At 44.1% G+C, this 22,500-nt stretch overlaps 1 protein-coding gene across 3 annotated transcripts in view; it reads right to left on the bottom strand.

The window, feature by feature from the left end:
• Positions 1-2,325: 2,325 nt before the first annotated feature.
• The window catches only part of HOMER3 (homer scaffold protein 3), a 66,643-nt gene continuing 46,468 nt past the window's right edge, over positions 2,326-22,500 (bottom strand). For 2 of the 3 annotated variants that reach the window (XM_058163468.1, XM_058163470.1), the window contains 3 exons: positions 15,493-15,600; positions 7,856-7,936; positions 2,326-5,475 (listed from right to left, as the gene is read on the bottom strand). In XM_058163468.1, the coding sequence (XP_058019451.1) occupies positions 5,287-5,475; positions 7,856-7,936; positions 15,493-15,600 (378 nt within the window). In that variant the 3' untranslated portion in view covers positions 2,326-5,286. The remainder of the gene's footprint in view (positions 5,476-7,855; positions 7,937-15,492; positions 15,601-22,500) is intronic. The other variant, XM_058163469.1, reaches the window with a different exon arrangement.

The raw sequence follows: 22,500 nt of genomic DNA, 5'->3' as shown, positions 1-22,500 counted from the left end.
TTTAGATGTAATTATGACGGTATCTACTTTTTCTACTAATAATAGGAAGGCAAAACATCAGGTATTCTACTTCCAGCCTTTGATGATATTCAACCTGCCAACTTTTGCGGATTTCACTGGGAATCGCTTAATTTCTCTCTCTCTCAATATATAATCAGATTCCAAATGAAAAGTCTTAGTTGACTTAGTTGACTTTGAAAGATTACAAACAAATGTATGTACAGTACATTAGATGTTAACTAAAATCTCCAGTCTTAGAAGTAATGTACCTTATTACGCCGACACGTTGGTTCCGTCCCAGGCGCCTGATGGACCCGGAGGGGTTCCGGACGGAGCTTGGGCCATTTCCTGAGGGTCTGGCACACGGCTCGGCTGAGGAACTTGTTGCGGCCTGGGAACGGGCCGCGGCGGGGGCCTTAGACCGGGTCGTGCCTTTGCGGCCTCTGACCCAGCGCAGGTCCCAACCAGCTCCTTGGTTCTCCGAGGAGCTGAGGGGGATGAAGCGCCGGAGAAGACGCCTAGAGAGTTCCTGGAGGTCTAGCCGTTCAGAAGCTGATCGGACACTAGTGAAGTCCTATACTAGGGCTTACCTAGTGGCAATGAGGGAAGCGAGGCGTACCTACGCCTCCTCCCTCATTGCATCGGCAGATAACCGCCCAGCCGCCCTGTTTCGGGTGACCCGCTCCCTCCTACACCAGGGGGAGCGGGATGACCCGTTGCAGGGACGTGCTGAGGAGTTTAACGGTTATCTATACGATAAAATCGTTCAGCTTCGGGATGGTTTGGACCAAGATTGCGGTGATACGGGTGAGACGTCTGAGGGTGGTCTTGGTGACATTGTATGGGATGAGTTTGACCCTGTCGCTCCCGAGGACATGGACAGGTTGTTGGGGAGGCTGAATGCCACCACATGTTTACTGGACCCGTGCCCCTCCTGGTTGGTGCTGGCCACGCAGGAGGTGACACGAGGCTGGCTCCAGGCGATTACGAGCGCTTCTTTGATGGAGGGTGTCTTTCCGGCCGCCTTGAAAGAGGCGGTGGTGAGGCCCCTCCTCAAGAAGCCTTCCCTGGACCCGGCTGTTTTAGGTAATTATCGTCCGGTCTCCAACCTTCGCTTCACGGCGAAGGTTGTAGAGAGTATGGTGGCATATCAGTTTCCTTTGCACCTGGATGAAACTGTCTATCTAGACCCGTTCCAGTCCGGTTTCCGACCCGGTTACAGCACGGAGACGGCTTTGGTCGCGTTGGTGGATGATCTCTGGAGGGCCAGGGATAGGGGTTGTTCCTCTGCCCTGGTCCTATTAGACCTCTCAGCGGCTTTCGATACCATCGACCATGGTATCCTGCTGCGCGCGTTGGGGGTTTGGGAGTGGGAGGCACCGTTTATCGGTGGTTCTCCTCCTATCTCTCCGACCGTCGCAGTCGGTGTTGACAGGGGCAGAGGTCGGCCCCGAGGCGCCTCACTTGTGGGGTGCCGCAGGGGTCGATTCTCTCGCCCCTTCTGTTTAACATCTACATGAAGCCGCTGGGTGAGATCATCAGTGGTTTCGGTGTGAAGTACCAGCTGTATGCGGATGACACCCAGCTGTACTTTTCTACACCGGACCACCCCAACGGTTATCAAATGCTGTCCCGGTGTCTGGAGGCCGACGGGTCTGGATGGGGAGAAACAGGCCCACGCTCAACCCCACCAAGACAGAGTGGCTGTGGATGCCGGCATCCCGGTACAGTCAGCTAAATCCGTGGCTGACCATCGGTGGCGAGTCACTGGCCCCGATGGAGAGGGTGCGCAACTTAGGCGTCCTCCTGGATGAACGGCTGTCTCTAGAAGATCATTTGACGGCCGTCTCCAGGAGAGCGTTCTACCAGGTTCGCCTGGTGCGCCAGTTACGCCCCTTTCTGGACCGGGAGGCCCTATGCACGGTCACTCACGCCCTCGTGACGTCTCGCCTGGATTACTGCAACGCTCTCTACATGGGGCTCCCCTTGAAGGGCATCCGGAGGCTACAGTTAGTCCAGAATGCGGCTGCGCTGGTGATAGATGGAGCCTCGTGGCTCCGCATAACACCCATCCTGCGCAGGCTGCACTGGCTACCTGTGGCCTTCGGGTGCGCTTCAAGGTTTTGGTGACCACCTTTAAAGCGCCCATGGCATAGGGCGGGTTATCTGGGACCGCCTACTGCGACCAGATACCTCTCACCGACCCGTGCGCTCTCACAGGAGGGACTCCTCAGGGTGCCGTCAGCTAGGCAGTGTCGTCTGGCGACGCCCAGGAAGGGCCTTCTCTGTGGGGCTCCCGCCTCTGGAACGAGCTCCCCAGGACTCCGTCAACTTCCGGACCTTCGAACCTTCCGTCGCGAGCTCAAGACACATTTATTCATCTGTGCAGGACTGGCTTAGATTTTAAATTTTATAGGGGTTTTAAATTGATTTTAATATTTATATTTATATTTTTAATTATAGGGCACTGGAATAAGTTTTTTAAAGATTATTTTAATTTTGTACACTGATGTTTTATATGCCTGTGAACCGCCCTGAGTCCTTCGGGAGATAGGGCGGTATATAAATTTAAATAATAAATAAATAAATAAATAAATTACTGATTGCATTGGAACAACTGACTGCAAAACCTCATCTCATCCTTATAAGCTGTTCAGCCAACGCTGGAAACAACCATGCTGGGTGCAACGGGCAGGACAGATCCAACGAGATTCTTCTTACATTTTCACTCTTACGTTAAAAATCAAAAGTGTTAGAATCTTACAATGGAAAGTTAAATTTAGAACAAAGCTTGTCAGCCTTCCCTGCGGGATTTCACTTTGCCCGTTGAAACTCTGAAGAAATTCAAGAGAAATTCACACACAAGGTTTTGTCCATACAAATCACTTCTTGGGTTATTGTTCCAACCATATAGCACTAAACCGAAGTGAGAGAAAATATCAATAAAAAACTTTCACTAACACCATTATTAATCATGTTATCAAACTGCAAACAGTACCCAAATGAGCAGAAGAACCATATCGTAACAAAGCCCAGAGATTTGGGTTCTTGAAGTGGGGAGAGAGAGAGCAGGGGGGGATTTGCATTTGCTCCCTTTTCAAGATCACATCTCTGGAAGCCGCGCTCTGCCAGCCCGTTCCAAGGGATCTTTTAACAAGCTGCTGCAGCTGCTGCTATCTTTTCAGAGCATGCTGGATTCTCAAAGGCCCTTTATGTCTCATGCTCAGATGTAGACCGTTTGCCATGGCTAACCCAGTCATCTCCTTCCCTGGCCAGCTGCCTGACTTTTATGTGCCACTAGGACACAATCTGGGATAGATACTGTACATCAAGGTCAATAGCCGTTCTTAGGTCTGGCTCAGCGGCTGCCAAAGAAGCTGGAAGCAGCTGCTTCCCATCATTCTCTTGATTTTGGGAGTGAAAAAGAAAAACAAGGACTAAGTCATGGGTGCCACAAAGTTGGTGACAACAGAGCAAAGATCACCACGCCCCAGAGGGTTTGCAAGGCCTGAAAATACAAACTTATGGCAGACATGGGAGTGCTATAGAGCAGGGATCTCCAACCATGGCAACTTTAATACTTGTGGACTTCAACTCCCAGAATTGAACTCTGACTTCAACTCTGGAAGTCCACAAGTCTTAAAGTTGCCAAGGTTGGAGACCCCTGCTATAGAGTGCACCTTCCGGTGCGGAATTTCTATAGAGTTCTAATTCAGAACAGGGAAAGATCAGTCGATTCCTAAAGAAGCTATACTGGCTCACTGGAGAGAATGACTTTAGCTCCAAACAAATCCAGGGTTGATCTCCTAAGACAGAGATCTGCAAACTTGGCTCTTTTAAGACTTGTGGACTTCAACTCCCAGAGTTCCTCAGCCAGTCCACAAGTCTTAAAAGAGCCAAGTTTGCAGACCCCTGTCCTAAAATAATCCTCTGAGTGACCTGACATGTTAGCCTCCTATTTCAAGCCTTGCGCTTGGGGTAACAAAGATAGTTCCCATCACCAATCTCTTTCCACTTATGACTGTATGACTATAACTTGTTGCTGGCAATCCTTATGATTTATATTGATATATTGATCATCAATTGTGTTGTAAATGTTGTACCTTGATGAACGTATCTTTTCTTTTATGTACACTGAGAGCATATGCACCAAGACAAATTCCTTGTGTGTCCAATCACACTTGGCCAATAAAATTCTATTCTATTCTATTCTATTCTATTCTATTCTATTCTATTCTATTCTATTCTATTCTATTCTATTCTATTCTATTCGGAAAGGGGAATTAAATCAAGAAACACCTTTCCAAACCCAGGTACTCTCTAACTATGTTGGAATTCACCTCCCATCTTTCCTGGCCACCATGGTGCCAGGTTGAAGGAAGATAAGTAACCATGGTGCATGCTAGAACTTGTGTTCCTACAAACTCCCCCCCTTCCTCCCCCCCTCCCACTTCTGGATCGATTGCTTGGTGCTGTGTGTGAATTGCATTGCTTTTGTCAGACCAAAAAAAAAAGAAATAAAGAAGGTACCTTTAAGTCTATATCCTAATTCATCAGCGTTTGGCAGCTGTCAAACTAAGAAATGATCCGGCTTGTACCTCCCTGCTCCTAGGGATCGCCTTATTCTTTTCGCACCCTCCCACTTTTGCCTTCCCCCCCCCCCCCCAGTTTTTTGAGCAGAATATCATCGTTTGCAGATTTGCTAAAAAAAAAAATATTCAGTGCTTATTTTGAGATTAAAAACAAACAGCCCTCCCCACGATACATATAATCAAAGAAGAAGAGAAAAGAAGAATCGTCCTTTCTCAAGATTTCTTCCCAAAATGGATTCTCTTAGGAGTGCTTGACTGCGCACGGAAGGAAGGGAGTCATCTATAAAAAGCAGTCTTGCTAAAAACACAACACCAGGGTTACAGGGAACAATAGGGGGATTTTGACTCGGCCATCGGTTCCTTAGGATGGCTGAGGGGAAGAGTCGAAGAGTTCTCTATCAAAAGCTACTGGGGTGGAAAAACCCATCGTACTGCCTCAGGATAGGCAAAAAAAACACATCACGGTTTATAGAAATGGAAGCATCTGAAAGGAAAATAAGGCTGGAGAAATTGGCTTGGAGGTCCTCTCCAGCCGCTACCTCCTCTAGACTCGCTTCTCCCAAGATGTCCACACAGGAGAAAGGATGCAACCACTGGACAAGTCAAGAAAGTCTTCACTTCATCTCCATGCCGATTGCCCAAGCTCACCAAGCCGGGGTTAAAGGAGGGTTGGCTCTTCCTTTAGTTTCCTGGTTTAGTTGGTCTCCACAAGTTTAGCCAACTCTTGTCTGAGCTCACTCAGCTCAAAGATTTTCATGTCCATGATCTCTGCCAATTTGGCTACCTCCTGGTACATCTTCTCCCGTTCAGAAAGGGTCCCTGAGAGAGACTGCTCGGACAAATGCAAGCGCCGTTCCAGCTCTGCGTTCTGTCTCTCTAGGTCCTAAGGAAAGAAAAAGGAAGAGTCCTAAACCATCTGGAAATCAAATATCCATAAGCTTGGAAAAGCCTGGCTTGGGCACCCTTTTTTTTTTTGTTTGAATTTTTATTTTTATTTTTTGATATAAACAAACATAAAAACATCTTCAAGCCAGATACAGTGTGTCGGTAGGTTGATTACAAGTCTTTTGTGCAATTTCAACATGTGTGCCATTAGTTTGTCTTATCTTACATTTTGTTGATCTAATATGTATCCATATGTTTTGGTAACTATCTTTAAAGCGCTCCATGGCATAGGGCCGGGCTACTTACGGGACCGCCTGCTGCTACCGAATACCTCCCACCGACCCGTGCGCTCTCACAGAGAGGGACTCCTCAGGGTGCCGTCTGCTAGACAGTGTCGTTTGGTGACACCCAGGGGAAGGGCCTTCTCTGTGGGGGCTCCCACCCTCTGGAACGAACTCCCCCCAGGACTTCGTCAACTTCCGGATCTCCGAACCTTCCGCCGCAAGCTTAAAACATATTTATTCATCTGCGCAGGACTGGACTAGATTTTAAATTTATATTGGTTTTAATGGGTTTTATTATTTATATTGTTCTTTTTTAATTATTTGGCTGTGCAGAATAAGTTTTTTAATTGATATTTTATTCTGTATTTATATGTACTTTTTTATTTGCCTGTGAACCGCCCTGAGTCCCTAGGGAGATAGGCAGTATACAAATACGATAAATAAATAAATAAATAAATAAATAAATAAATGTTTCAATCAATTAATCCTTTAATTAACTATAGTATTTTATTCTGTCATTTCATGTAAATTATTCTAAATTAATATTTTATCTTATTACATCATTCATTCCATCATCTTAAATCAATTATATTATTCAACAATTCTTTCCCTATAGAAACCTCTCTCAAATCTTTTTTAACATATTTTTCCTTCTAGCCATTGGTAAAATAAGTCCTATATTTTATAATATTGCTCGTCTTCCTGTTCTCTAATTTCAAATGTTAATTTACTCATTTTTGCACATTCCATTATTTTCTTAATAATTTCATCTTGCAATGGTAATTTCTATGGCTTGGGCACTCTTTGAAAAGGAACCTGAGCTTCTTAGGCAGACTTCCCCCCAGGCATCTCCTATATAAAAGGATAGTAGAAGTGGGAACAGTTTTTCCTGTGGAAACCCATCAAAGTTGCGGGTACTGGTCATTCTGGGCTAGAGGTATCTGATCTGGCATAAGGCAGCTTCCAATATTCATAAGCTATGATTCAGACAAATAACGTAAACCAGAAGGTCAAGAGCAAAGTCTGTGGATTCTCAGCCATCCAGGTCATGGTTGTTCCAAAGGTGCTTTTTTTCAAGCGGCAACTGGACTTTCTGGTTTTTCTTTTGAAAACGTTTCACTTCTCATCCAAGAAGCTTCTTCAGCTCTGACTGGATGGTGGGGAATGGAAGGATTTATACTCCTTGCAGACAGCTGGTTATTTGCATTTTGTTAGAGAATCGTTGAGGCCACCTGGAGGTTTATCTGTGTCGCAAATGGGTGTGGAGCCTTCTTGGAACTGCTGAAAGGACCATGGTGTAGACTGGAGATAGATGATGTCATATTCCTCCCCCTCTGTTGAGAGAGGGCTGTTCAGTTCTGACATAGATGGCTTCTCTGACCCCTCTTTCAAACCAGCAGTCCCCCAAAATGTGGACGTTTCTGTCTTCAAAAGAGTAGCCTTTGTCTTTTAAATGCAGATGGACTGCTGAATCTAGTCCTGATGGCTTTGTTCTCCTACGTTGTGCCATGCGTTTACGAAGTGGTTGTTTTGTTTCCCCACTGTACAGATCTGCACATGGCTTACTGCATTGTACTGCATATATCACGTTGCTCAGTTTGTGTCTGGGTGTTTTATCCTTGGGGTGGTCAAGCTAATGCAGAAGCTTGTCCACCCGAAGGATAAAACACCCAGACACAAACTGAGCAACTTGTGGTATATTCACGGTATCTACAACACAGTAGATCTCGATGACACAGATAAACCTCCAATAAGAGAGCCTTAACGACTCTCTAAAGGGATGCAAATGACCATCTGTCTGCAAGGAGTATAAATCTTTCCATTCCCTACCATCCAGTCAGAGCTGAAGAAGCTTCTTGAATGAGAAGTGAAACTTCTTCAAAGAAAAACCAGAAAAGTCCAGTTGCCTCTTGAAAAAGCACCTTTGGGTGGAGAGGAAAGAAAACCAGGAAGAAACAAAGAAATGAATCACATCACAACTGTTCACAACCCAAGCTGCTTGGTGGCAAAGAAACCACCCCATACAGGTATTTTGTCACGTCCTCCCTTGGGCTTTTTCCATAACCATTTCTCACCCTCCATTGTCTTTGTTACCTGCACCTTTTGGCGGGTTTCCTCATATTCATCATCTGGTTGCTCCTGCAGCCCCTTTTGGTTCCTCAGTTGTTGAAGCTCCTGAATCATAAGTAGGCAGGGAGAAGGTCATGAAAGAAAACGGAGAAGCGACGTTAAAACAAAACTGAGCATGAAAAAAAATGTAATTCGTACTTCCACAATTTATTTTGGGAAACAGGGCAGATTAAACTTTGAGATGAAATGGAACATTTGGGGACTATCATCCTTCTCTAGTTTTCTGCTTCTAAAGCAGGGAAGCAAGCTGCTAAAACTTGCCACCAATCTCAACTAGCTGTCTTTAATTAACCCAAGTCTTAAAATGTACACTGATCTTGGCACTGATGATCAGGTACAGGTACAGAGTCTGCAAACGGAGAGGGAGGGAGGGAAAAAAAATCCTGCTCAATAGAAGATTCACATAATACAGATAATGGGATCTTTTCATGGTCCAGATGTTGTGTGAACCTTGTAATCCATTCAAGTTGTGAGGTGTAGTTTTAACCTTAAAGTATTTTGTTCAAAGGAAACAGATGCCATAAACTGGGAAGACGAGCTACATTTACAAATATCTGTTATCTTCTCAAAAAGCCTAACAAATTAACCTGGCAATCATGAGAGCATTAAGGGAAGATTCCCTGGGTGTGGAATGCAAACTGCATCAGTCAGATGACCTGTGGCAGGACTTGGATGGAGTGATATGTTCTTTTGCAATAGTGGCCAATATCTATCATTCGGGTGTAGGATGAGGGTGAAGGTTTGTTCTCCGAGCTTGTGGGTTGGTTTCCGAACGTTTTGTTACCAGGCTAGGTAACATCTTCAGTGGAGTTTAGGGTTGTCAGGGTTGGTGTTCTGTTTATAAGGGCTTCAGGGGTGGGTGTGTCAAGGGAAAGTCTTGGGATGGGTCAGATGTGAATCATCAGTGAGAGTCTTGAGATAGGGAGGTTAAATCAGGTCAGGGGAAGGGCCTTCTCTGTAGGGGCTCCTACCCTATGGAACGAACTTCCCCCTGGACTCCGACAGCTTCCCAACCTTCGGACCATTCGCCGCGAGCTTAAAACCTATCTATTTTTCCACGCAGGACTGGCATAGGATTTTTAGATGTTTTTATGGGTTTTAACTTTTAATTTGTTTTTAGGGTTTTAAATATGTTTTAAATTTTGGGCCAAATTTTGAATAAGTTTTTTAGTTTCTGTTTTATTTATATTGTATGTACTTTGTCTGTTGTTTTTATTTTGGCTGTTAACCGCCCTGAGTCCTTCGGGAGAAGGGCGGTATACAAATTAAAATATTATTATTATTATTATTATTATTATTATTATTATTATTATTATTATTATTATTATTATTATTACTATTAGGGTCACTGGGAGATGAACTGCTGGTGCGGGGAAGTTACATGGGTTAGTTGAGGGTCGGTGCCATCTCTGGTTGGCTGTGTGGTTGATTTGGATTCTGAGGGGTTCGTAGGTGGGTTGTAGGTCCATGTGTCTGTTGATGGAATTGAAGAATCCAAATGTCCAATGTCTGTCAGCAACACTAAGTAAACCAGACCAGGAAATCAAGTCCAGAAAAAGACCAGAACTACCGGTATACTTTTTTTCAGATTTGCTATAATAACAGAATCTTGCAAATCTGATTGTGCTATACATCTGATGGAAACTGATTGTGCTATACATGGATGGAAACTGATCAAGGAAAGAAGCAACTTAGAACTAAGGAGAAATTTCCTGACAGTTAGAACAATTAATAAGTGGAACAACTTGCCTGCAGAAGTTGTGAATGCTCCAACACTGGAAATTTTTAAGAAAATGTTGGATAACCATCTGATTGAGATGGTGTAGGGTTTCCTGCCTGGGCAGCGGGTTGGACTAGAAGGCCTCCAAGGTCCCTTCCAACTCTGTTGTTATATTATATCTCTGCCTTCTTATAATACAGTGGCACAGGGAAGTCTCTGCCTGAATATTCTGAAGATGAACTTGTTTAGTATGACTTAAATATTTTAGCCATCCTTGCCTATGCAAAGGTTCTTGCACACTTCTGTCAAGGTCACCTCCCTTACCCTCTACAGGCTCAACTTCTCTCCCCAACAGTTTAGCCTTTACATGAAACTGCTGGCTGGGGAATTCTGGGAGTTGAAGTCCACAAGTCTTAAAGTTGTTAAGGTTGGAGACCCCTGCAGCAGAGGACCCAGCAGTCAAGAAACACACTGTGAGCAGCTTACAATATTAAAATATGAAACTATATAACTATATAAATAAAACACTACAAAAATATAAAAATACAAATCGGTAAAAGATGGGGAGGGAGGGTGTTGGATGAGTGGGGAGGGGAGGGGGAGCAGGGAATCTGATATTAATCTATCAGCCACTTCCAGCATGAAGCCCAACATGAAGCCCTTGGTGTCCCAAGGCAACTGGCAGAACCAGGTCTTTAGGCTCTTATGGGAGATCAGGAGGGTTGGAGCTGACTTTGCTCGGGGGGCGGGGGGGCGGGGAGATGTTCCAGAAGGCAGGCATTAATGGCAGAGAAGGCCCTTCTTCTGGCCCTGCCAGCTGGAATTCTCTGGCCGATGGGGTGTGCAACATGCCTCCTCTTCTGCCATGGGTGGGACAGGTCAATCCAGTGGTGAAATCCAAATTTTTTTATTATTGGTTCTGTGGGCGTAGCTTGGTGAGCGTGGCTTGGTGATTTGGCAGGGGAAGGATATTGCAAAATCTCTCCATTCCCACCCCACTCTGGGGCCAGCCAGAGGTGGTGTTTGCGGGTTTTCCGAACTGCTCAAAATTTCCGTTACCGGTTCTCCAGAACCTATCAGAACCTGCTGGATTTAACCCTTGGGTCAATCCTATACAAAATCAGAATTGTGCAGACAATGATTTTCAGCTACAGAAGTTAAAAAGCTGGATTTTGAAGACGTGGGATAGAAAGAGAACTGATGCTTTTGAACTTTGATTCGGAGAAGACTCCTAAGAATAATACGGATAGCCATGAAAGCTAACAAATAGATCATAGAACAAATCAATCCACAGTTTTCACTCCAGGCACAAATGACCACACATTATCATATTTTGTGAAGACATAACTCTATAGAAAAGTCCACAATGCTGGGAAAAGTGGGGGAGGGGAAGGGGGGGAGAGAATAGCAGCAAGATGGATGGGCTTGATTACAACAGTGGAGTACATTCTGCCGGAAAACCTGATGGAACAATTAGAAAACAGATTATCCTACAGAAAAAAAAAATCTCAGCTGTTCACTAGCAGTTGACACTGATGTAATGGAACATAATCATAATCAAACTGCTTAGGGTAATTTGATTGCAGCTAGGTAGAAACGTTCCCCGAAATAATTGTTGACTCAATTAGCATGATTAAGTGATGCGAGATCTAATGGTGAACCAGGTTAAGAATTTTGGGTAACTTATATAAGCTATAAGGGAGATATTCTTTGAATTGGATTGGATTTTTATGCTTTAACTGGTTTTAAATACTTTAGGATTAATTTGTTCTATTGATTTATATATTTTATTACTGTTAATTGTTAATTTTTTTTTTCTGAAGGATTTTGGTTTTGTTAGAAGGAAGGCAGAGCTAGAGAGGAAAATTGGTATAATAGTTTTGGGGAAAATTTTTCTTAGCATATGTTTGTTTTATTTTTAACTATACCTTGTGCTTCTTCCGGGAAATCAGGGGGGAGGGGGGAGGGATCAGTGAAGGGAGGGGGGTTGCGGGGGAAAATTTTTTTGTAAAACTTTTTGAATTAAAAAAAAAAAAATTTGGGTGAATACTGCCGCTTTATCTAATTCTACATGCCGGTGAATTGTGGAGGTAAGCAATGTGGATTTAGGTTTTCAAAAGCTGTGTTTCTGCTGTTGTTTTTTTCCTTTGCAAATAGCAAGCTGGATCCTATTCTCATCTCTTCCTGCTTTTTTTAAGCTTTGTGTCTCCCTTAGAGGCAACTGCAGTCATTGTGCATGAATGGAGCGCTCCTTATTCTTGTGTGGACCCCCTGAGCGTTTGTGTCCCTGGCTGAGTCTCTTCTCCATTTGGGCTCATTGAAGGCCCGGTAAGCAGGGGAAGTCGCTAGAGGCAAGGGGTTGTCGGGCTCTGTTTCTGAATAGCGAAAGAGGATTCGCATGCTTCAAAATCAGTCATGCTACAGCAATGCATCAATAATGCATCAGTAATGCCATTACTAGCCAGGCCGCTTGTTTTGCTCGCTGTGTGCGAGGAGAAGGCGCACCTCTGTCACACTGGCTCCCGTTTGTAACTGCGGGTGTACAAGGTGCAGCATTTGGCAATAGGATCCTAAGAGACACAACTGTCATTTCTCTTTACATTTTGGGGGAATTTCCCCTTCTCCTTTCAAGATGGGCACTCGTGGAATTCTATGGTTGTGTCTTCTTCATTGTAGTGTCAGTTCTCTGGCATTAGTGCAATTTGGGCACAAAATCGTTCAATTCAGCTTTAACTCAACGAGGGCAGGCAGCTCAGGTAGTTATTATCCATCCTCTGGTCCTTTTTTTTTTGCAGTCATTAAAGTCATGAAATTCGTCAAGTTTATAAGAGCAAGATTGGGGGAGTTGTTTTTTTTTTAAAGGAATATTGTATCAACAGATACAGGCAGAGGTTGCCACATGTTCTCAGACACCTCAGGCATCCTTCAGGCGACTCATCATCTCTCCTGCACAATTCCAGGAAAAGGAAGGTTGGCAATGCGCCCCCAGCACAATCACCTTGGATATTAGATCCATGCAAACTCTAATTACTGTAGTAAAGGACAGAAAAGCAAGCCAGCATCGGTGACCCCTGTAGTTCTGTTTCCTCTACACGTTTAATTGGATCACCTGCTAGCCAAGTCAACTCTCCTTGCCAGGAGTTCTGGCAGCACCGTCACATAAATCAAACTGACAATTAGGATAGTGCAGATAATGCTCTGTCCATTTTTCTCCAGGAAATACCTCGGGTTCTGTGAGCCCTTTGCAATCGAAGAGTAAGTAGCTTCACTCTAATTGACTCCATTAACCCAAAATTGTGGATTCAAAGGCTCTGATCAATGAACACGTTGTGTGACCTGGGTTTGTGCACTTCTAGGCTGGTTCATTGTAGCTATTTATTTAATGTTATTTGTACAACTGCCCATCTCACATTTGTGACTCTTTTAACTCACATAGTTAAAAAGAACCAAATAACAATAAACAAAATGCCGGAAGAGAGTAAAAACGCAATACAGGTAGTCCTCGACCTACGACCACAATGGAGCCCAAATTTTATATTGTTAAGTGAATTTTACGACTTTTCCTGCCTTAGTTGTTAAGTGAATCAGTACAGTTGATAAGTTAGCAGCCCGGTTATGAAGTGAATCTGGTTTCTTCATTGACTGCTAGTCAGAAGGTCACAAAAGGAGATCACGGAGGAGGAACTCTGGCTGAGGAACTCTGGGAGTTGAAGTCCACAAGTCTTAAAGTTGCCAAGGTTGGAGACCCCTGTTCTAAAGGGCAGGTGCTGTGGCAGAAAAGCCTCTCCCTCCTGCATGATGACCCTGCTTAATCGATGAGACCCATAGCACACCCTTTCTGGTGGACCTGATGGGATGGGTACAGAGGCAGACCCACAAATTACCCACCTCCATGCCCTGTAGAGCTTTATAGGTCTTTTCCAGTGGCGTCCTCTGCTCCGCGGTTCCATCGGCGGTGGGCGTGGTGAGGCCGCGGTGGGAGATGAGGCCTGAGGCGAGGCCTGAGGCGTGGCTGCGGTTTGTTCCCCTCTACTGGCACTTTACATCGTGTTTTCCATCTGGTCCTCTATTGAATGGCCTGCCTTCCCCCCCCCATCGGAAATGAAATCCCATGTAACACCCCTCCTGCGCAGACTGCACTGGCTACCTGTGGCCTTCCGGGTGCGCTTCAAGGTTTTGGTAATGATCTTCAAAGCGCTCCATGGCATAGGGCCGGGTTACTTACGGGACCGTCTGCTGCCACCGAATGCCTCCCACCGACCCGTGCACTCTCACAGGGAGGGACTCCTCAGGGTGCCGTCGGCCAGGCAGTGCCGACTGGCGACGCCCAGGGGAAGGGCCTTTTCTGTGGGGGCTCCCACCCTCTGGAACGAGCTTCCCCCAGGACTTCGTCAACTTCCTGACCTTTGGACCTTCCGCCGCGAGCTTAAGACACATCTATTTATTTGCGCAGGACTGGACTAGGGTTTTAAATTTTTAAATGTCTAAATTTTAGATTTGGTTTTAAATTGAGTTTTATTATTTATATGTTTATTTTAAATATTTGGCCTTTATAATAAGTTTTTTAGATGAATGTTTTACTTTGTATATTCATGTGTTTTTTATATGGCTGTACACCGCCCTGAGTCCCTAGGGAGATAGGGCGGTATAAAAGTACGAATAAATAAAATAAATAAATAAATAAATATTGGCAGCACTTTTGAATTTAACCCTGAAACAGACTTGGCAAACACATCACAGCCCGAGTCATTTTTTATTTCACTCTGCAAACAGAGCGCTATTATTAATCTAATCTTGCAGAATGAGATACGGAGAATTGAGGGGTCTCTTGGTGCTCTCTGAGCTGGCTTGTTTTCTTGCAGACCCTTCATTACCCTAACCAGGTAACATCATCAGTGTTAGTGATGATAGCACAGATGATGTTATCTAACCGGGTAATGAAAGGTTTGCAAGAAAACAAGCAAGGCCAGAGAGAAGCAAGGACCCCTCATGACAACCCTGAGCTACAACTATTTTCCTTTATCAGAGAATTAGTCAGGGGTGAAATCCAGCAGGTTCTGGAGAACCGGTAGTGGAAATTTTGAGTACTTCAGAGAACTGGCAAATGCCACCTCTGGCTGGCCCCAGGAGTGGGATGGGAATGGAGATTTTGCAGTATCCTTCCCCCAGGAGTGGGGAGGGAATGGGGATTTTGCAGACTCCTTCCCCTGCCACGCCCACCAAGCCACACTATACCCACCAAGTCACGCCCACAGAACCGGTAGTAAAAAAAAAATGGATTTCACCACTGGAATTACTTACCATATTTTCCAGCGTATAAGACGCACCTGAGTATAAGATACACCTTCGTTTTTGGGGAGGAAAATAAGAAAAAAGCTGATTGGCAGGTGGATCAGCCTCCCAGAATACCCCCAGTCAGAGGTGAATTTTAGCAATAGGTTCCTTGGTTGTGAGCTCTGTGCCTTGCTTTTTTTTTTCTGCTTCTGAAACTTCTGAAACTCTTTTTTCAGAAAAAACTTTTTTTATGCCTGTGAAAGCCTCCGAAACAGCTTCAGAAAAAAAGCCTCTGAAGCTGTGCTTGGCGGCTTCTTTCCTGAAGCTCTGTTTGGGGGCTTTTTTTCTGAAGCTTGCTTTCTGATGCTTTTTTCAGCCTCTGAAACCTCCCTGTTTGAGAAGCTGGGCGGGGCTACATTTGTAGTATAAGACGCATCCAGATTTTCACCCACTTTTTTAGGGGGAAAAGTTGCATCTTATACTCCAAAAAATATGGTATATAATAAAAACCTCCCACAGAATCTCTCATGTTTTTAATTGTAGACTTCTGAATGTATAAACTCTGCTCTAGATTGTCAGCTCAGAGACCTGGGATGCAACCACTCACCTCATCTTTGGCCTTCACCAACTGTTCCAGCTCTTCTAAAGCTGGGCAGGTCTCTTTCCTAACATCGATTGAGGAATTGTGGCCTCTCTGGGCTTCCAGCTCTGCCACCTATGGGAAAGCGGAGAGAAGGAAAATGGAGGCGATTAGACTGAACAGCATCGGCGGAATTGTTGAAAAGTGATGGGCTACAAAATAATCATACCATCAACTTAAGTCTGAATAATATATGGATTTGAGATGAACGGGGAACAATCGTTATGAAAAAAAGAGCAGAAAAATGAATTGTCTTCTATCCACAAACCACCCTGAAATTTTTTATTTATTTTTTTTATTTGCATTTATATCCCGCCCTTCTCCGAAGACTCAGGGCATCTTACACTATGTCAAGCAATACCCTCACCTATGCCCAGTGCTCTGTTTAAGGGAGATAAGTGGAGGAAAGGGCCTCAATTTCCATAATCTTTTATTTGCTTATTTTGTTCTACTGTGACAATCCATCCACTTTTTTTTTGTTTTGTTTTTTTTTGTTTACATTTATATCCCGCCCTTCTCCGAAGACTCAGGGCGGCTTACAGTGTATAAGGCAATAGTCTCATTCTATTTGTATATTTTTACAAAGTCAACTTATTGCCCCCACAACAATCTGGGTCCTCATTTTACCTACCTTATAAAGGATGGAAGGCTGAATCAACCTTGGGCCGGGCTTGAACCTGCAGTAATTGCAGGCTACTGTGTTCTAATAACAGGCTCTAACAGCCTGAGCTATTCCGGCCCCTATCCCTTTCCATATTTGAGTTACTATATTAGAATGTTTGTTTTGAGCAGGAGGACTGTAAAATTTCTGGAGTTTTCTATCTCTGAAAAGACAGTTAGCAAAGTGGCTGATAAGATTATTTCTCAAACTACTGATTACTCAGTCCTTTTCCCTGAATGCTAATTAAGCATTAATTAAGCCCAAACAAACCCATGCAGCACCTTTTCTAACGTAATATAATGCATGATGGAAAATTGGATAAGGCCCTTTAGTTTGCACCCAGAGCCCTCCAAGTCAATCCCTATAGCCAGACCAGAGTAAGCATCCGTGCGGCACAGCTAGCAAAAATATGATGCTTGATGCTTATTTATTAAAATCAGCTAACATCCAAAAGGCAAAAAAAAAAAAAAGAGGAAGAGAGGAAAGCATGAAATGCAAAACTAATGCACATAATATATAATTCATGTATCTCTACATGCCGTATGTGTACCTATCAAAAGGCAGGGACTTTCCGGAACTACTGGTACAATAGTCTGTGTAATGAGCATGGACAGTCCCAAAGAGAATAGCCCTGAGTTATTCGGCCTCTATGTACCTAACAGCAGCAGAAAACAGAAGGAAAATAGCAGACCAGACGATTCCTCCCATATTCCGCACCATTGAAGAAACAATTTGGTGAGCAGGAATGAAGCATCCAACAATTCAGATAGGAAGCTTACTGGGAAATATACAATTATTTCTGCCTGAAATTTAGCCTATTCTCCTGATGTGTGCTTCGCCCTTTCTGTACCCTTTCATTTCTTTCAAGTGCAATCACTGCTATTTCTTCTCAGTCTCTCTGATACACACACACACACAAACGCAAACATATGCTTTATCAGCTTTCTTAAAGCCAGAAACCTCTCTATTCATTCACAGACTTGCTCTAATATATCAAACCCGGCACTTCGTAGCCGCTAAAAGAAGGGCATTCACTGAAGGTAAGGCATCCGTTTTGCATACTAAAATTCAATGCTCTCAGCATTTCCAGCTTCTAGGACAAAAAAGGTTTGTTTTAGGACATGGAAATACCTATCGTGTCGATAGAAAGCCACTGATTGCTACTTGTGGATGGGGATGTTACTGGAAGAATGAAGCAGTTCGTAAGATAGAAGGCAGTCCACCCATCTTAAAACATGCTGGCTGGGGAATTCTGGGAGTTGAAGTGTGCCTTTCTTAACATTGCTAATGTCGAGAAACATTAGCAGGCTTGTCCTATACCCCAAATTTGTATTTTTCTATACATAAAATAAAAATCAGTATTGCAATTTTCTATACGCAATTCCTGATAGCTTCTAAGGCCGTCGATCCTCCTGGTTCCTAGAAAGAATCAAGGAGAGATCCAACTTAGAACTAAGGAGAAATTTCCTGACAGTTAGAACCGTGGTAGTCAACCTGGTCCCTACCGCCCACTAGTGGGCGTTCCATCTTTCATGGTGGGTGGTAGGGGTTTCATCTGATACTGAAGCACTTTCCTTTTTTTTAATTTAATTGACTTTTAAAAAAAATTTCGTAGCATTATTTAAAAACATTTTCATTAGGTTTTCATAAAATTCCCCGTGACAATTTAAATTTTTGAAAATATACTATTTGTATCGCCTGCGCGTAAGTTTAATTCACGTTATGTAAGTGAAACTAAATGGCGCTATAGTGCAACCGCAAACAAAAGAGCCTTGTCCCAGAATAGCTCGCGCATCTCCCTCCACACCACCCAGCTGTAACAGACAAGCAGAGCTGGTAGCCGATGCCCCCCTCAACCCAATCCACGATGCGCGAGAGGCATGCGCAGACGACGATACACGGCGCATTACTGTGGACCCGGTGGGCGGTTAGAAAATTTTACTACTAACAGAGATACAAAAGTGGGCGGTAGGTATAAAAAGGTTGACTACCCCTGCGTTAGAACAATTAACCAGTGGAACTGCTTGCCTCCAAAAGTTTTGGGTGATCCAACACTGGAAGTTTTCAAGGAGAGATTGGACAACCATTTGTATAGGTCTCCTGCTTGAGCAGGAGGTTGGATTAGCTGATCTTCAAGATCCCTTACAACTCTATTCTTCTATCCCATATCTAGATCCATTATTCACAAAATCTTAAAATAAGAAAGCAAATGCTAGTCTGATGCTTTTTATTTAAGTAAAGTAAGTGACCTTATATAACTCTTTCTCCCTTTTCACCCAATTCTTTCACTCCATTCTTTCACCCAAAAAGCCTACATACTATGCCTGAAGGAGCTCAACAAAATCAGAGGCCCAGCTGTTGTATTCTGCTGACTCAAATCTGCAAGACCCAAGGAAGGGTGATTGTTTACACTCTTGCAAAATTATCAAAGGTAGCTGGGCTTCCTCCTGTTCCAGACACTGCTATGCAAACAGCAGCGAAAACAGAAGACGCATAGAAGGAACAGTTGTTTTGGAAATGGGCTCAGTGAGTTGGGCTGCAGAACTTGATACAGATATAAAACATGCACCAGTAAAAAATAATGGAGAAAAGAAGAATCCCTGATGTTTTTCTGATATAAATGTAGAATTACAAATTTAGAAAAAGACAAGAGGACACTTGAAATATTCCCATTCTGATGGATGTATGTCAAGGTTCCAGAAAAACCTCTTCTGCATAAAAAAACTCAGAAGCCATTGTTTTTCAGAGTTCTTTACTAGCATGAGGAAACTGGCACACGATGAGTGAAATTCCAAAACAGAACTTCCGGATTCTTTTCCCAGTTATACAAACCCCAAGAGTCCCACCCCCCTGACCCCTTTGATGGTCACATGGTCCCACGTTCTCCCAGTTCATTCGAATATCTTCTCGCCACTCTTCCTGCAGATGTGAACACCATCCGACCTTGACCGCTTGAAGAATGTTACCATACTCCTCAGCCCCCCTTCTTCCCCTCAGGGGAAAAATGTGGCAGCGTCTGGAACCCTAAAGTCTAGTATGGTTTCCAGGCCTGACAATGTAAATATAAGCTTCAGGCAATAAGAACTATCTTACTAAATCAGATCTTGAAAGATGGAGTTCAGTATTCCATACCTTGACAATCTTGCTTTTAATAATGTATGTTGGCTAGAATTTCTCTGAGCGGTAGGATGCAACGCATTTGTGGAACACCAAGTTGGAGAAAGCCATGGCTAGGTCGGGTTTGAGAACTATGCCTTCTTTTGGGAAATTGTTGCGTAATGGAGTAATCTTTCCCACTCTTGAGGCTCAGCTCCCATGATAGTTTTAACTTGGTTAGTGAAGGAATAGGGATAGAGTGTTGTGAGAACAACAAAAAGTCAAATGAATCCAACAATCTCTCAGAAGATTAAATTTGGCCCAAAGGGGGCTTAGCTAACTGACCTTTGTCAGTCATGTTTTGAAAACATGTAAATATTCTAGACCAGGGGTCTCCAACCTTGGCAACTTTAAGCCTGGCAGACTTCGACTCCCAGCTTTGCTGGCTGGGGAATTCTGGGAGTTGAAGTCCACCAGGGAAGTGCAGGGAAGGTGGGACTATCTTTGTGGCGACTGTTGATCCGTTAAGCGTTATTTTTTCCTAGGCTCATCTTATAGAAGGAGGCCAGTTTGGTGTAGTGTTTAAAGTACCAGGTTAGAAAGCAGGAGAGCATGATTTCTAATCCTGCCTTAGCAACAAAGCCAGTTGGGTAGTTTTGGGACACTCCCTCCCTCTGAGATCAAAGGAGGAGAAGGGGAAGGGGAAGCTATTTCTGAAAATGTTGCCAAGAAAATTGTAGGGACTTAGCAACTGCAGGAGTCAATGCTGACTTTAAGACACAAAAGCAAGCAAACCCTCACATTTGTAAACTCAAACTTTACAGAAATCTTCACTGATCTTTTCCCCAAAAAGAAAAACCTTTGTCCCAAGACAACATAAACATTGTCTGTGCAACTTGCTTCCTTTGGGGAAAGTGGGCACATATAATACGACTGCATCTACAATTTAATCCAGGTGATATTTTATTCATGCATAAATGCACCAGTAAAATGCCCACAGAAATATTACAAATGAGATTTTAAAACAACTTACGGGACCGCCTGCTGTTACCGAATGCCTCCCACCGACCTGTACGCTTGCACAGAGAGGGACTCCTTAGGGTACCGTCCGCCAAGCAATGTCGGCTGGCGGCCCCCAGGGGGAGGGCCTTCTCTGTGGGGGCTCCCACCCTTTGGAACGAACTTCCCCCTGGACTTCGGCAACTGCCGGACCTTCGGACTTTCCGTCGAGAACTGAAGACCTATTTGTTTGTTCGCGCAGGACTGGCATAGGATTTTAATTAGTCTCAATGTTTTAACATTTTAAAATTTGGGTTTTATTCTAAATGTTTTAATTCGGCCATTTGTATAATAAGTTTTTTAAATTATGGTTTTATGTGTATCCTGTTGTTGTTTTTTATCATGGCTGTAAACCGCCCTGAGTCCTTCGGGAGAAGGGCGGTATAAAAATTTAATAAATAATAATAATAAATAATAATAATAAAAATAATAATAACTGTTTTCTTCTCTCGCTGAAGGCAAAGACACTGGGGTTTTTTTGGTTTTTTTTTTGTTTTACATTTATATCCCGCCCTTCTCCGGAGACTCAGGGCGGCTTACAGTGTGTAAGGCAATAGTCTCATTCTATTTGTATATTTACAAAGTCAACTTATTGCCCCCCCAACAATCTGGGTCCTCATTTTACCTACCTTATAAAGGATGGAAGGCTGAGTCAACCTTGGACCTGGTGGGACTAGAACCTGCAGTAATTGCAGGCAGCTGTGTTTAATAACAGGCTTCTTACAGCCTGAGCCACACCGCGGCCCATATTGTTGGGGGCAATATGCTGACTCTGTAAACTGCTTAGAGAGGGATGTGAAGCAGCATAGACTTCTAAGTGCTATTGCTATTAGTAAAGCAAAGGAAGATGAAAAATGAAAATGAATGGGAAGGTCTGAAAGAAATAATGAATGATACAGTGTAGCACTCTATTCAAGAATTCAGACAGTTTAAAAAAACAGAAACAGTGAAGTCTTATCAGTTCCGTTTTCGAATTAGTGGAATGTTCATGTAATTTGGAATCCCAAATTTTAGGAAGGCGTGTTTGGAGGAGGAGGAGGAGTTGGAAACAGCACACGTTGCAAATGATGGCTTCATTCATTGCCAAATCACCCTGAGTGGCAAAATACATTAAGCGAGGCCGGATTGATCTACAGATAAAATCTATTTCGTCACACACAAGATTCTCAAGTGTAGCAAAGCTGCTGCAGTAGATAAAAATTGTGAATGAAGGTTAGAAGGAGGTCAGCGTGGGCTCCGAGCCGCCTTTCTTAAAACTAGCTTGTCACAGACTTTAGCTGCAATGTTTACTCGATAAGTAGAAAAAAGTCTCAGTTTGCCACTGCTCAGCACTAGCCGGCTGCAATTAAGCGGAACGAAGCAGTGATTTGGGGGAAATAACATGTACAACCTCAGAAGGGCTTCCCCGTGGTACCCTTTCTTCACCAAGCCTTACAGGAAACCAATGCGCCATCAGCATTTGGTGTGCAATCCCTAATCCAGACAGCAACATACATACTGCACAGAAAAGCTAAACTGATTGTATTTATTAGAGCAGGGGTCTCCAACCTTGGCCACCGGGAGGTTACACGAGGCTGGCTCCAGGAAGTTACCAACGCTTCTTTGTTGGAGGGTGTCTTCCCCGCTGCTTTGAAAGAGGCGGTGGTGAGGCCCCTCCTTAAGAAGCCCTCCCTGGACCCGGCTGTTTTAGCTAACTATCGTCCAGTCTCCAACCTTCGCTTTTTAGCGAAGGTTGTTGAGAGTGTGGTGGCAAATCAGCTTCCTCAGCACCTGGAGGAAACTGTCTATCTGGACCCGTTCCAGTCCGGCTTCAGACCCGGTTACAGCACTGAGACGGCTTTGGTCGCGTTGGTGGATGACCTCTGGAGAGCCCGGGACAGGGGTTGTTCCTCTGTCCTGGTTCTATTAGATCTCTCGGCGGCTTTTGATACCATCGACCATGGTATCCTGCTGCGACGGTTGGGGGGATTGGGAGTGGGAGGCACCGTGTATCGGTGGTTCTCCTCCTATCTCTCTGACCGTTCGCAGACGGTGTTGGCAGGGGGGCAGAGGTCGACCCCAAGGCGCCTCACTTGTGGGGTGCCTCAGGGGTCTGTCCTCTCGCCTCTCCTGTTCAACATCTATATGAAGCCGCTGGGTGAGGTTATCCGTGGTTTCGG

Source organism: Ahaetulla prasina, chromosome 1, assembly GCF_028640845.1.
Source record: "Ahaetulla prasina isolate Xishuangbanna chromosome 1, ASM2864084v1, whole genome shotgun sequence".
Lineage (NCBI taxonomy): Eukaryota > Metazoa > Chordata > Lepidosauria > Squamata > Colubridae > Ahaetulla > Ahaetulla prasina.
Note: the sequence above shows the minus strand (reverse complement) of the source record. Positions and strands in the feature narration are given on the sequence as shown.